The sequence below is a fragment of the Anolis sagrei genome, chromosome 6 (genome assembly GCF_037176765.1).
Source record: "Anolis sagrei isolate rAnoSag1 chromosome 6, rAnoSag1.mat, whole genome shotgun sequence".
NCBI lineage: Eukaryota > Metazoa > Chordata > Lepidosauria > Squamata > Dactyloidae > Anolis > Anolis sagrei.
Window position 1 is genome coordinate 54,319,342 of NC_090026.1, and position 14,392 is coordinate 54,333,733.

Consider the following 14,392-nt stretch of genomic DNA (forward strand, 5'->3'; position numbering starts at 1 on the left):
GACTGGGATTGATATGTGATATTCTTCCCATGCCTCAGTAACTTGCAAAGCACACTCAAGTGTTTCTGTGCGTTGGCTGGCATTTCCTAAAAGCAGAGACAAGAATATCCTCTAGCCTTAAATGCCTTGCAGATTTGCATAGGTTTCCATACTTGACATATAATAAGACCTCTCTGTGATGTTTGTTGTTCTGCAGCTTGAATCCCTTGGTAACATTTTCCTGGGAAACAAGAGAAATTTTATGGTTACCTTCATAATGCTACAGACATACCTGGTTTGGGTTGTTTTCACTTTGTTTCAGGGTAAGATTTGGTAGTTCTTTCTTTCCCTTTTATTTTGCAGGAACATGTTATGAATCCACTCTGTTCTTAATATATTTTCTTCCTTCCAGAATCCAGTGGGCAGGTTGTGATCACTCAGACACCAGCCTCACTACATGTAAATCCTGGGGACACAGTCACCTTTCAGTGCAAAGCATCTTCCGCCATGGGTAATTATATGCAGTTATATCAATTTATCCCAGGACAAAACCCCAAGCTACTGATCTATTATGGTTCCAGCCGTTTCACGGGGACCCCAGATCGCTTTAGTGGCAGCTACAGTGGCACTGACTTCACCTTCACGATCAGCGGTGTACGTCCTGAAGATGAAGCGGAGTATTACTGTGGCCAACACTACAGCAGACCTCTACACAGTGATACATTTCAGCACAAAAACCTTCTCAATGGTTTAATATAGGAAGAAGGATACTGTTATCACTCTATGGCAGTGTTTCTCAACCTTCCTAGTGCAACAACCCCTTAACACAATTCCTCATGTTGTGGTGACGCCCAACCATACAATTATTTTTGTTGCTACTTCATAACTGTAATTTTGCTACTGTTTATGAATTGTAATGTAAATATCTGATATGCAGGATGTATTTTCATTCACTGGTCTAAATTTGGCACAAATACCCAATACACCCACATTTGAATAATGGTAGGGTTGCGGGGAGGTTGATTTTGTCATTTGGGAGTTGTAGTTACTGGGATTTATAGTTATCCTATAATCATAGAGCATTCTGAACTCCACCACCAAGGAAATTGAACCAAACTTGGCAGACAAAACTCCCATGACCAACAGAAAATTCTGGAAGGGTTTGATAGGCATTGACCTTGAGTTTTGGAGTTGTAGTTCACCTACTTCCAGAGAGCACTGTGGACTCAAACAATGATGGATCTGGATCAAACTTGGCATGAATACTCAATATTTCCAAATGTGAACACTGGTGGAGTTTGGGGGAAATATACCTTGAAATTTGGGAGTTGCAGTTGCTGAGATTTATAGTTCACCTACAACCAAAGAGCATTCTGAACCCCACTAATAGAATTGGGTCAAACTCCCCACAAAGAACCCCCATGTCTTGAAGGGACTTGCTGGTACGAGCTTCCCTCCAGCCTTGCATGCTCTCCCTCACTTGCACATGCGCAACACACTGCCATGCACCAAGCAATGCCGGCTCTCCCCTCCCCGCTTGGAGTCTCAGAAACAACCCTCCCCCTTGCCTGAGAGGCCAGCCAATCACAGCAGGAGGAGGGAGGATTTGCCAGTTGTTTCCAAAAAGGAAGAGAAGGACGGGCGGAGAGATCTTCAGTCTTCTCTACCAAAGGGACGACCCCTCTGAAATCCCCTTGCGACCCCTTCAGGGATGCAGACCCCCAGGTTTAGAAACACTGCTCTATGGGATGGGCAAAAATGTATGAAAGAATCAAAACACTATGAAGATTTGGAAGGAATACATACTGTCTGTTAGAAAGGAATACATACTGCCTTTTCTGGCATATAAGACAACTTTTCGTTGTTGTTCATTCGTTCAGTCATTTCCAACTCTTTGTGACCTCATGGACCAGCCCATGCCAGAGCTCCCTGTCGGCCGTCACCATCCCCAGCTCTTTCAAGGTCAGTCCAGTCACTTCAAGGATCTCATCCATCCATCTTGCCCCTGGTCGACCTCTCTTCCTTTTTCTTTCCATTTTCCCCAGCATCATTGTCTTCTCTAAGCTTTCTTTTCTTCTCATGTGGCCAAAGTACTTCATCTTTGTCTCTACAATCCTTCCCTCCAATGAGCAGTTGAGCTTTATTTCCTGAATGAGCAGTTGAGCTTTATTTCCTGAAGTATGGACTGGTTGGATCTTCTCGTGGTCCAAGGCACTCTCAGAACTTTCCTCCAGCACTACAGTTCAAAAGCATCTATCTTCCTTCGCTCAGTTTTCCCTATGGTCCAGCTCTCACATCCGTAGGTGACTATGGGGAATATCATTGCTTTAACTATGCGGATCTTTGTTGAAAATGTATCTACTATTTTATCGAGACTGGACATTGCTCTCCTCCCAAAAAGTAAGTGTCTCTCTTCTCAAAAGTTCAGGGTCATCTTATATGGTGGGTGTCATCTTAAAGGGCTGAAATTTCCAAGCTAGACTGGAGAATCTTTGGTTGCCGCATATGGTTGGGGAGCTCAAAAACAGCCGCAGCCGTATCCCCACCATATGCGGTAACCATATGGAAGCAGCAAGGGTGGCACTGTAGAAGTATGGTAGAAAAAAAACGACTCACCAGGATTCGTGGAAAGAAGTGACTTACTGCGGGGGTACCTCACTGGGAAGGTGTAAGTGAAGGGCGGGCTTCCAAGATGCCCAGGGTATGGGAAAAAGAGATAGAGTGGTGCTATGCCCAGAAAAATAAGCCTCTTTCACCCGTCTGGCCCACCCTTGTATCCTATTACCATACCTCCTTCTCTGCCTCTCAGGTCTCGCTCCTGAGGACAGTGAAGCAGTGCAGGTGTGCATGTGTGAGCCCTCTCCTTAATGTGAAACCCTTTCAAATATTTAATCATATTCCCTCTTTACCTTTTCTTCTACAAGCTAAACATACGCAGCTACCTATACCATGCTTACAAGGCTTGGCTTCCTCATAAAGCATGTTGAACAGTTCAGGCCCAGCTTACTTGTCCGAACGCATCTGCCCCTACGTCCCACCTTGCAATTTAAGATCATCTGGAGAGGTCCTGCTCTCATTCCCATCAACAGCGCAAATGCGGCTGGCGGGGGCGAGGAGCAGGGCCTTCTCGGCTGTGGCCCCCACCTATGGAACACACTCCCAAAGGATCTGCTCCTGACCTTTAGAAAAAAATTAAAATCATGGTTCTGGGACCAGGCCTTCGGACAACAGATGTATGCAGCTTTTAGTGGGACAAGGACTGGAATGGCGACTCGATTGATGAGATTGTTTTATGGTTTTAATAACAGTTTTGATATTTGATGATGTACTATTTTTAATATGATTTATGTTTAAGGTATGGTTTTAATATTGTAGTTGTAGGGCATTGAATTTTTGACATTATCTATGTGTAAACCGCTTTGAGTCCCCTAGGGGTGAGAAAAGCGGTATATAAATGCTTTAAATAATAAATAATAATAAAATAAATTGTAGAAGAAAAAAAAGGTATGCTTGCACACAGAAAATGTTGCATTCTCCAGATGAATATTCTAATTCATCAGGTGAATGCAACATTTTCTGTGTGTAAGCATACTTTTTTGTCTTCAACGTGCCTCTAGATATTCAGGTCTTATGGTCCCTTTTTGACTTTTCTGCCCAAAACACTTCTTTTGCCAGCCATCACACTTATCTGTCTCTTTTTCAGAAGGACTTAGAGCCTAGGTTGTAGGTTCTTTCTGGGAAGGAATAAATGACTAGAATGGCAAAGTGTTCCCTTTATAAAATGGTCTGCAGTGCTGGTTTCAAACACTGAATTTAACGACATATTAAGAGGAACTCTCACACAACTGTTTCTCGGTTTTCAGTCAATGTTGCTCCTTGCTCTATATCACGTATTTCATTACTACCAACTCTCTGGAAAACCAAGTTGATTATTTGACTCCACTCTGTAAGAGGTGGTAGTCAGGAGTGACTGCATCCAACACCACTTTCCCATTTCAGAGACTAGCTGGAACACCAACAAAATTTCCCATTGAGATGAAAGGAATCTCCCACAACCCATCATAAACCCATCTTGATTCATTAGCCTCCTAGGGAGGACCACTCCACCTCAATAGTTGTTCTGAATGCCTGTGAATCTGTAAACAACAAGACAACTACAGAGAGTTGCCGCACACCACGATCTGCCAGGAGCACATGGTGAATCATTTTTCCCCTTGACTGAGAATGTAACATCAGGTTCCTCCTCCTGCTTCAGCAACTTGAGACTCTAGCTCATTTAGCTAGAGGCATTTTTTTCATGTCAGGAGCAACTTGGGAAACTGCGAGTCCCTTCTGGTGTGAGAGAATTGGCCGTCTGCAAGGACGTTGCCCAGGGAACACCCGGATGTTTTAATGTTTTATCATCCTTGTGGGAGGCTTCTCTCATGTCCCTACATGAGGAGCTGGAGCTGACAGCTAGAGCTCATCCATGCTCTCCCCAGATTCGAACCTCTGACTTGTCAGTCTTCAGTCCTGCAGGCACAAGGGTTTAATCCATTGTGCCACTGGGAGCTCCACAGGCACACTGATGTCCCTGATTATTCATTGTTCTCCTGGACTGAGAATGTAACATCAGAATCCTCCTCCTGATTCAGCAACTTGAGACACCCACCCGGGTGCTTCTAGTGCCTTGAAGACAGAACGGTTCCTGCAGACAGAGAAGAACATGTCAATTGACCCCTTTTGGATTTGCATAGATTTCCATACTTGGCACTTAATAAGTTCCCACTGTAACCTTCATCAGGCTGTGATTGCCTGGCAAGATTTTCAGGAGAAAGAAAAATATTTGGGTGAACATCTGGATGAAAAACATCATCACAATGTTACAAATATACTTGATCTGGCTTACCTTGAGTCTCTGAAAGTAAGTGTTAATGGAGGTGCTGTCTAAATTCTCAAGTAAATGTTATGGGGAAATTAACATATTTTCTTACTCTTCTTTCTTCCAGAATCCAGTGGACAAATTGTCATCACTCAAACACCAGCCTCTCTTTGTGTAAATCCTGGGGACAGAGTTACCATTCAGTGCAAGGCATCTTCTTCCATGAGTAATGAGATGAATTTATATCAATTGAGTACCGGACAAAACCCCAAGCTACTGATATATCATGCTACCAGCCGTTTTACAGGGACCCCAGATCGCTTTAGTGGCAGCTACAGTGGCACTGACTTCACCTTCACTATCAGCGGTGTGCGTCCTGAAGATGAAGCAGAGTATTACTGTGGCCAAGGCTATAGCAGACCTCTACACAGTGATACATCTCAATACAAAAACCGTCTGAAAGTCTAATGCTATAACAACTATGCTGTAGTTCTCTTTTATCACTACAAATGATGGACAACATTGTATAAAAGTATCAGAAAAAACATGAAGATTTTGAAAGAGTATGGCTGAACAATCTAATTTAGGTGACAGGCAGAGGTGGCCCTAGGTAATTTTCAACGGTAAGCAAACAGTATTTTGGCGCCGCGCCCCCCCCCCCCAACCAATCACTGATATATATTTTCTGTTCGTCGTGGGAGTTCGTTATCGTTTTGTAATTGAAAAATTAACGAATTTTTTAACGAATTAAGAATTAACGAAACGAAACCGCCCAGCCCTAATATATATATATTTTCTGTTCGTCATGGGAGTTCTGTGTGCCATATTCGGCTCAATTCCATCACTGGTGGAGTTCAGAATGCTCTTTGATTGTAGGTGAACTATACATCCCAGTAACTACAACTCGCATATGTCAAGGTCTATTTTCCCCCAAGAGCGCCTCAAGAGCGCCCCTGGGCAAAATCAACTATACTGCAAATGCTTACTTTGCGTAATGGGTTGAGCCGCCCCTGGTGACAGGCACCCTCCATTAAAACAAAAGAAGCCCCCTCCCAAAAGGGCTTGTGACTTCAAATAGCCAGCAGCAGTTTGCTTGTCTCCTGATGATTCATTGCATTGGAACACACAGAATGCAGACCTAGACACTAGGCTTGCTTGATAAAGAAAAAAAATGGTTCTAAACCCGTTTCGTATATAGGGGGCACTGGCGTTTTGATTTTAAAATTATTTCTGAACTTTTCTTGAAAAAAAGATCGGAAATAGCAAAAATCTGAATAGCTTCGTTTACTTCGTTAATGGAAGGTGCCCCTCCCCCCTGTTAGTTTAAAATCTCGCAGTTTACCTGGCCTCCCTGGCGACAAGCGGCAATGCGGAAGGGCGAGGTGGGCGTTGGTAAGCACAGCTCTTCCTGAAGGCCACACCCACCTCATTCCCCTGCCATCCATCACCGTTCGCAGTCACCCAGGGAAGGGAAACTGCGAGATTTTCAAACTAATCCCGCAGTTTCCCTTCCCTGGGCGACTGCGAACGGCGATGGATGGCAGGGGAATGAGGTGGGCGTGGCTACCCCAGCTCTTCTTGACGGGCACTGGGGGCATGGCCTTCAGGAAGAGCTGGGCTTACCCATGCCCACCTCTCCCTTCCGCATCGCCTCTTGTCGCCAGGGAGGCCAGGGAAACTGTGAGATTGTAAAGTTTGCACGAGATTGTAAATCTCGCAGTTTCCCTGGCCTCCCTGGCGACAAGCAGCAATGCGGAAGGGCGAGGTGGCCGTGGCTACGCCCAGCTCTTCTTGACGGCCACTGGGGGCGTGGACTTCAGGAAGAGCTAGGCATAGCCAGCCCACCTCGCCCTTCCGCATCACCGCTTGTCGCAGGGTGGCGAGGGAAACTGCAAGATTGTAAAACTTGCACCAGACATCCAAAAATAATTCCAAAAAAATGGGTAAATTGTTTCAATTCATAATTACTCCTCACACTATTCCAGCATGTCTCGAAATTGTTTCAAAAGTCCATTTAATCTGAATTTATTCCGATTTTAGAAGCTTCCGAACAAAATCGACCAAGCCTACTAGACATCCACCCAGCCAGCACTGCCCACCCTTTCATTTCTTGTTATTCTTATTGGCCACGTGGTCCCAATGAGATAGGCCTGAATTCATTGGGGTCACCTTGACTCTTGCCTTGAGGGGCCTCAGACACATTATGATGGGATATGACTGTAGCCTTATTTTAAAAACCTGGTGCAATGCTTTCCTTCCAAAGCCACACAGGCAGACACAACTGCAGACTTCCATGTTAGTATAGCTGAAAATTTGGGGTTGGCTTCAGGCTTTGAAGTGTTGAACCTTTTTTTGGAGCAAGTTCAGCCACTCAATCCATCATGCATGTTAATTTCAGATAGGATAAATGGTTATGATTAAATTTCGAGAAGGACCAATAGAATGTTCATCCACACAAATCATAGAATCATAGAGTTGGAAGAGACCTCATGGGCCATCCAGTCCAACCCCCTGCCAAGAAGCAGGAAAATTGCATTCAAAGCACCCCCGACAGATGGCCATCCAGCCTCTGTTTAAAAGCTTCCAAAGAAGGAGCCTTCCCCACACTCCGGGGTAGAGAGTCCCACGGCTGAACAGCTCTTACAGTCAGGAAGTTCTTCCTAATGTTCAGATGGAATCTCCTTTCTTGTAGTTTTAGTTTCAAAGGAAGTTCCAAATTTTTTCTTGTTTTTTTATTATATTTTTCACTCCATACAAGTTTTGCATAACCAAACTGATGATAGTGGATATTGTTACTGTTAACAAGGTGAACAATACCGTGTTAGAAAGAAAGAGGCACATTATCTTCATGCTACTGCCCACTTGTTAAACAAAATGCAGGTAGACCAGAAAGGTAGCAGGCACTTCCCATCTCTGTTGCAGTGGAAAAAAGTCTAAACCTGAACTCAAGATTCCGGCAGCTCAGGGAACACAAAAATCTCACATGAACTGTGCCGGACCTTCGCCATGACATTCAACATTTAACAGATTAATAGAGGGATTTGCACATTTTGAAAACAATACTGTTCTGACCACAATAAAGAAAATTATCCATGTGTACCCGCACTTCTACGCACCTGCTATTATTTAAAATGATGAGAATACTCAAGCTTGCAAATAATTAAGTGCCTTTTATAGTGCAGTGCATCCTTCCCTGGGGGAGAAAGTAACTGTAAGGTAGATCGGCAAGTGTGGAGAGAGTGGAAGAGAAGTAAAGGCCAAAATGTTTTCCAACATGATTTTCCAGCCCAAACTTAGAGGACAGTGTCTACCCCCAAAATGGGTTGTTATTATAGCTGGATAGGTTCATTCGGAAATGACTGAAATTTCAGAAAAAACATACGAATTTGGACATCTGAAGCAGATTTTGAACCTTGCAGGAAAGGTTGCGGGGGGGGGGGGGGATTCAAATTTGAACCACTTACCCATTTTTTTTTAAAAAAAGTATTCTATAATGTTCAGATGTCTCCCAAGGTTATTTTAATTTTCACAACCATTAAGCAACTTTGGTAAAGGCAAGGAATTTTTTTTAATCTCATTCTTTCCGCCGGCGATGCAAAAAGGGCTTGGCTAATCACAGCCATCTTTGACTGTAGTTTGGGAAGGCCAGGCCCCCAATGGTAGAGATTGCAAAAGGCCCTGCTGTTAAACTACATTTCCCACAATGCACGCCTGCTCATTAGCCAAAATAGCTGAAGGACCCAAAATATCTATCTGTAGCAGTCTTCATCGAAATTAAAATAAACTGATTGAATCCTCAATGAAGTCTAAAGAAGGCAGCAAAGCCATAAGCAACTTTTGCAAGGCCAAGAGAACATAAACTGCTTTAAAAACCAATCATTTTACTTTGGCCTGATTGCCATGGACAAGGCACTGGGGTAGCCAACCACAGCCAGCCAGATCTTTACGGTCAGTAAAGATAAATTAAAATGATTGATTGCATCTGCAAATAGGAATAAACGGATGGATGTGTTTTGAGGGTCCCATCCAACTCAGTAGATGAAGCAAATGGATGTCAGTCTAGATGTCCCTTGATGGGGTTTGTACTATGGTTTGTATTCTCCACCAATTTAACACATTTTGTGCCACACAAACAAAGTTTCTGGAGCAGAACAACTACGTTCAAAGTAAAGACTACCCAATGAAACAGGAAATAATACTTCAAAAACTTGAGATGCCCACCCAGGCCCTTCTAGTGCCTTGACAGAACGGTTCCTGACAGAACAGTTCCTGCAGACAGAGAAGAACATGTCAATTGATCCCTTTTGGATTTGCATAGATTTCAAAAGGAAGTTTCTGGAGTAGAACAAGTACTTTCAAAGTAAAGACCACCCAATGAAATGGGAAATAACACTTTCAAACCAGGAACAGATTTTCTTTATTATTAATAAATGTTTTTGATAAAAAGAATTGAAAATTCACCCAAAATCCATGGATAATTCAAAAGCTATGAAATTTGGTGAGCTAACAGTGATCCATGTGTAATACCACTGTAGAAAGTTTCATCAGGATTGGTCTAAAAATGAGCGAGGAAAATCCCCTGAAGTTTCCCCAGTGCCAGTGCTGGGCATGCATGTCTGCGTTAACGAAATGATTCAGAGGTTTTGGACAATTCAGAAAGTTTCAATTTTTTAAAAAAAAAAATCAGAAGTGACTTTAGAATCAAACCATCCAAAACTAGTTTTGAACCATTTTTTTATCAGCCAAGCCTAGTTGCTATATCTATAAAGCTAGCAGCTAAGCAACCAAAGTCCGGGGCATACTTTTTCTTCAACATGCCTCCAGATCATTTAGCAAGTCTCTTCAGGGGTGAGGAAATTGGCTGTCTGCAAGGACGTTGCCCAGGGGACACCCGGATGTTTTGATCTTTTACCATCCTTGTGGGAGGTTTCTCTCATGTCTCCATATAGGGAGCTGGAGTTGACAGCAGGTGCTCATCCATGCTCTCCCCAGATTCGAACCTCTGACCTGTCAGTCTTCAGTCCTGCCGGCACAAGGGTTTAATCCATTGCACCATTGGGAGCTCCACAGGCATACTGATGTCCCTGATTATTCGTTGTTCTCCTGGACTGAGAATGTAACATCAGGATCCTCCTCCTGCTTCAAAAACTTGAGACGCCCACCCAGGCACTTCTAGTGCCTTGACAGAACAGTTCCTGCAGACAGAGAAGAACATGTCAATTGACCCCTTTTGGATTTGCATAGATTTCCATACTTGGCACTTAATAAGTTCCCATTGTAACCTTCGTCAGGCTGTGATTGCTTGGCAAGATATTCAGGAGAAAGAAAAATAGCTGGGTGAACAGCTGGATGAAAAACATCATCACAATGTTACAAATATATTTGATCTGGCTTACCTTGAGTCTCTTTGAGAGTAAGTGTTAATGGAGGTACTGTCTAAATTCTCAGGTGAGTGTTATGAATAAATTAACATGCTTTCTTACTCTTCTTTCTTACAGAATCCAGTGGACAAATTGTCATCACTCAAACACCAGCCTCACTACATGTAAATCCTGGGGACAGGGTCACCATTCAATGCAAGGCATCCTCTTCCATGAGCGATGATATGCAGTTATATCAATTTATCCCAGGACAAAAACCCAAGCTACTGCTCTATAATGGTTCCAGCCGTTTCACAGGGACCCCAGATCGCTTTAGTGGCAGCTACAGTGGCACTGACTTCACCTTCACTATCAGCGGTGTACGTCCTGAGGATGAAGCGGAGTATTACTGTAGCCAAGACTATAGCACACCTCTACACAGTGATATATCTCAATACAAAAACTGCATGAACGTCTAATGCTATAACAACTATGCTGTAGTTCTCCTTTATCACTACATATGACATACAACATTGTATAAAAGTATCAGAAAAAACGTGAAGATTTTGAAAGAGAATGGCTGAACAATCTAATTTAGGTGACAGGCACCCTCCAAACAAAAAGAAGCCCCCTCCCAAAAGGGGTTGTGACTTCAAATAGCCAGCAGCAGTTTGCTTGTCTCCTGATGATTCATTGCAGCTCAGGGAACACAAAAATCTCACATGAACTGTGCTGGACCTTGGCCATGACATTCAACATTTAACAGATTAATAGAGGGATTTGCACATTTTGAAAACAATACTGTTCTGACCACAATAAAGAAAATTATCCATGTGTACCCACACTTCTACGCACCTGCTATTATTTAAAATGATAAGAATACTCAAGCTTGCAAATAATTAAGTGCCTTTTATAGTGCAGTGCACCCTTCCCTGGGGGAGAAAGTAACTGTAAGGTAGATCGGCAAGTGTGAAGAGAGTGGAAGAGAAATAGAGGCCAACATGTTTTCCAACATCATATTCCAGCCGAAACATAGAGGATAGTATCTACTCCCAAAATGGGTTGTTATTATAGTTGGATAGGTTCATTCGGAAATGACTGAAATTTCAGAAAAAACATACGAATTTGGACATCTGAAGCAGATTTTGAACCTTGTAGGAAAGGTTGCGGGGGGGGGGGGGGATTCAAATTTGAACCACTTACCCATTTTTTTTAAAAAAGTATTCTATAATGTTCAGATGTCTCCCAAGGTTATTTTAATTTTCACAACCATTAAGCAACTTTGGTAAAGGCAAGGAAATTTTTAAAATTTTTAAATTTTTGCAAAAAGGGCTTGGCTAATCACAGCCATCTTTGACTGTAGTTTGGGAAGGCCAGGCCCCCAATGGTAGAGATTGCAAAAGGCCCTGCTGTTAAACTACATTTCCCACAATGCACACCTGCTCATTAGCCAAAATGGCTGAAGGACCCAAAATATCTATCTGTAGCAGTCTTCATCGAAATTAAAATAAACTGATTGAATCCTCAATGAAGTCTAAAGAAGGCAGCAAAGCCATAAGCAACTTTTGCAAGGCCAAGAGAACATAAACTGCTTTAAAAACCAATCATTTTACTTTGGCCTGATTGCCATGGACAAGGCACTGGGGTAGCCAGCCACAGCCAGCCAGATCTTTACGGTCAGTAAAGATAAAATAAAATGATTGATTGCATCTGCAAATAGGAATAAACGGATGGATGTGTCTTGAGGGTCCCTTCCAACTCAGTAGATGAAGCAAATGGATGTCAGTCTAGATGTCCCTTGATGGGGTTTGTACTATGGTTTGTATTCTCCACCAATTTAACACATTTTGTGCCACACAAACAAAGTTTCTGGAGCAGAACAACTACGTTCAAAGTAAAGACTACCCAATGAAACAGGAAATAATACTTCAAAAACTTGAGATGCCCACCCAGGCCCTTCTAGTGCCTTGACAGAACGGTTCCTGACAGAACGGTTCCTGCAGACAGAGAAGAACATGTCAATTGACCCCTTTTGGATTTGCATAGATTTCAAAAGGAAGTTTCTGGAGTAGAACAAGTACTTTCAAAGTAAAGACCACCCAATGAAATGGGAAATAACACTTTCAAACCAGGAACAGATTTTCTTTATTATTAATAAATGTTTTTGATAAAAAGAATTGAAAATTCGCCAAAAATCCATGGATAATTCAAAAGCTATGAAATTTGGTGAGCTAACAGTGATCCATGTGTTCTACCACTGTAGCAAGTTTCATCAGGATTGGTCTAAAAAGGAGGGAGGAAAAATCCCTTGAAGTTTCCCCAGTGCCAGTGCTGGGCATGCGTGTCTGCGTTAACGAAATGATTCGGAAGTTTTGGACGATTTGGAAAGTTTCATTTTTAAAAAAAATAATCAGAAGTGACTTTAGAATCAAACCATCCGAAACTAGTTTTGAACCATTTTTTAATCAGCCAAGCCTAGTTGCTATACCTATAAGGTTAGCAGCTTAGCAACCAAAGTCCGGGCATACTTTTTCTTCAACATGCCAACAGATCATTTAGCAAGTCTCTTCAGGGGTGAGGGAATTGGCCGTCTGCAAGGACGTTGCCCAGGGGACACCCGGATGTTTTGATGTTTTACCATCCTTGTGAGAGGCTTCCCTCATGTTTCCATATAGGGAGCTGGAGTTGAGAGCAGGAGCTCATCCATGCTCTACCCAGATTCGAACCTCTGACCTTTTAGTCTTCAGTCCTACTGGCACAAGGGTTTAATCCATTGCACCACTGGGAGCTCCACAGGCACATTGATGTCCCTGATTATCCATTGTTCTCCTGGACTGAGAATGTAACATCAGGTTCCTCCTCCTGCTTCAACAACTTGAGATGTACATCCAGGTGCTTCTAGTGCCTTGAAGACAGAACAGTTCCTGCAGACAGAGAAGAACATGTCAATTGACCCCTTTTGGATTTGCATAGATTTCCATACTTGGCACTTCATAAGTTCCCATTGTAACCTTCATCAGGCTGTGATTGCCTGGCAAGATTTCCAGAAGAAAGAAAAATAGTGGGGTGAACAGCTGGATGAAAAACATTATCACAATGTTACAAATATATTTGATCTGGCTCACCTTGAATCTGATTAAAGGTAAGTTTTACCTTGAGTCTCTTTGAAAGTAAGTGCTAATGGAGGTGTTGTCTAAATTCTCAAGTAAATGTTATGGGGAAATTAACATGCTTCCTTTCTCTCCTTCCTTCCAGAATCTAGTGGACAAATTGTCATCACTCAAACACCAGCCTCTCTACATGTAAATCCTGGGGACAGAGTCACCATTCAGTGCAAGGCATCCTCTTCCATGAGTTATTATATGCATTTATATCAATTTATCCCAGGACAAAAACCCAAGCTACTGATCTATTATGCTACCAGCCGTTTCACAGGGACCCCAGATCGCTTTAGTGGCAGCTACAGTGGCACTGACTTCACTTTCACTATTAGCGGTGTGCGTCCTGAAGATGAAGCGGAGTATTACTGTGGCCAAAGCTATAGCACACCTCTACACAGTGATACATCTCAATACAAAAACTGCCTGAAAGTCTAATGCTATAACAACAATGCTGTAGTTCTCCTTTATCACTATATATGACGGACAACATTGTATAAAAGTATCAGAAAAAACGTGAAGATTTTGAAAGAGAATGGCTGAACAATCTAATTTAGGTGACAGGCACCCTCCATTAAAACAAAAAGAAGCCCCCTCCCAAAAGGGGTTGTGACTTCAAATAGCCAGCAGCAGTTTGCTTGTCTCCTGATGATTCATTGCAGCTCAGGGAACACAAAAATCTCACATGAACTGTGCTGGACCTTGGCCATGCCATTCAACATTTAACAGATGAATAGAGGGATTTGCACATTTTGAAAACAATACTGTTCTGACCACAATAAAGAAAATTATCCATGTGTACCCACACTTCTACACACCTGCTATTATTTAAAATGATGAGAATACTCAAGCTTGGAAATAATTAAGTGCCTTTTATAGTGCAGTGCACCCTTCCCTGGGGGAGAAAGTAACTGTAAGGTAGATCGGCAAGTGTGGAGAGAGTGGAAGAGAAGTAGAGGCCAACATGTTTTCCAACATGGTTTTCTAGCCCAAACTTAGAGGATAGTGTATATCCCCCAAAATAGGTTGTTATT

At 42.6% G+C, this 14,392-nt stretch overlaps 1 protein-coding gene across 2 annotated transcripts in view; it reads left to right on the top strand.

Moving 5' to 3' along the window:
• The first annotated feature begins 202 nt into the window (after positions 1 to 202).
• The window catches only part of CD8B (CD8 subunit beta), a 48,055-nt gene continuing 33,865 nt past the window's right edge, over positions 203 to 14,392 (top strand). Inside the window, exons 1-2 of one of the 2 annotated variants that reach the window (XR_010910077.1) lie at positions 203 to 302; positions 392 to 479. Coding sequence is in view for 1 of the 2 variants with exons in the window: in XM_067469446.1 (XP_067325547.1) it covers positions 242 to 302 (61 nt within the window). In the remaining variant the exon portion in view is untranslated. Of the gene's footprint in view, positions 303 to 391; positions 480 to 14,392 lie in introns of those variants that run through there. The other variant, XM_067469446.1, reaches the window with a different exon arrangement.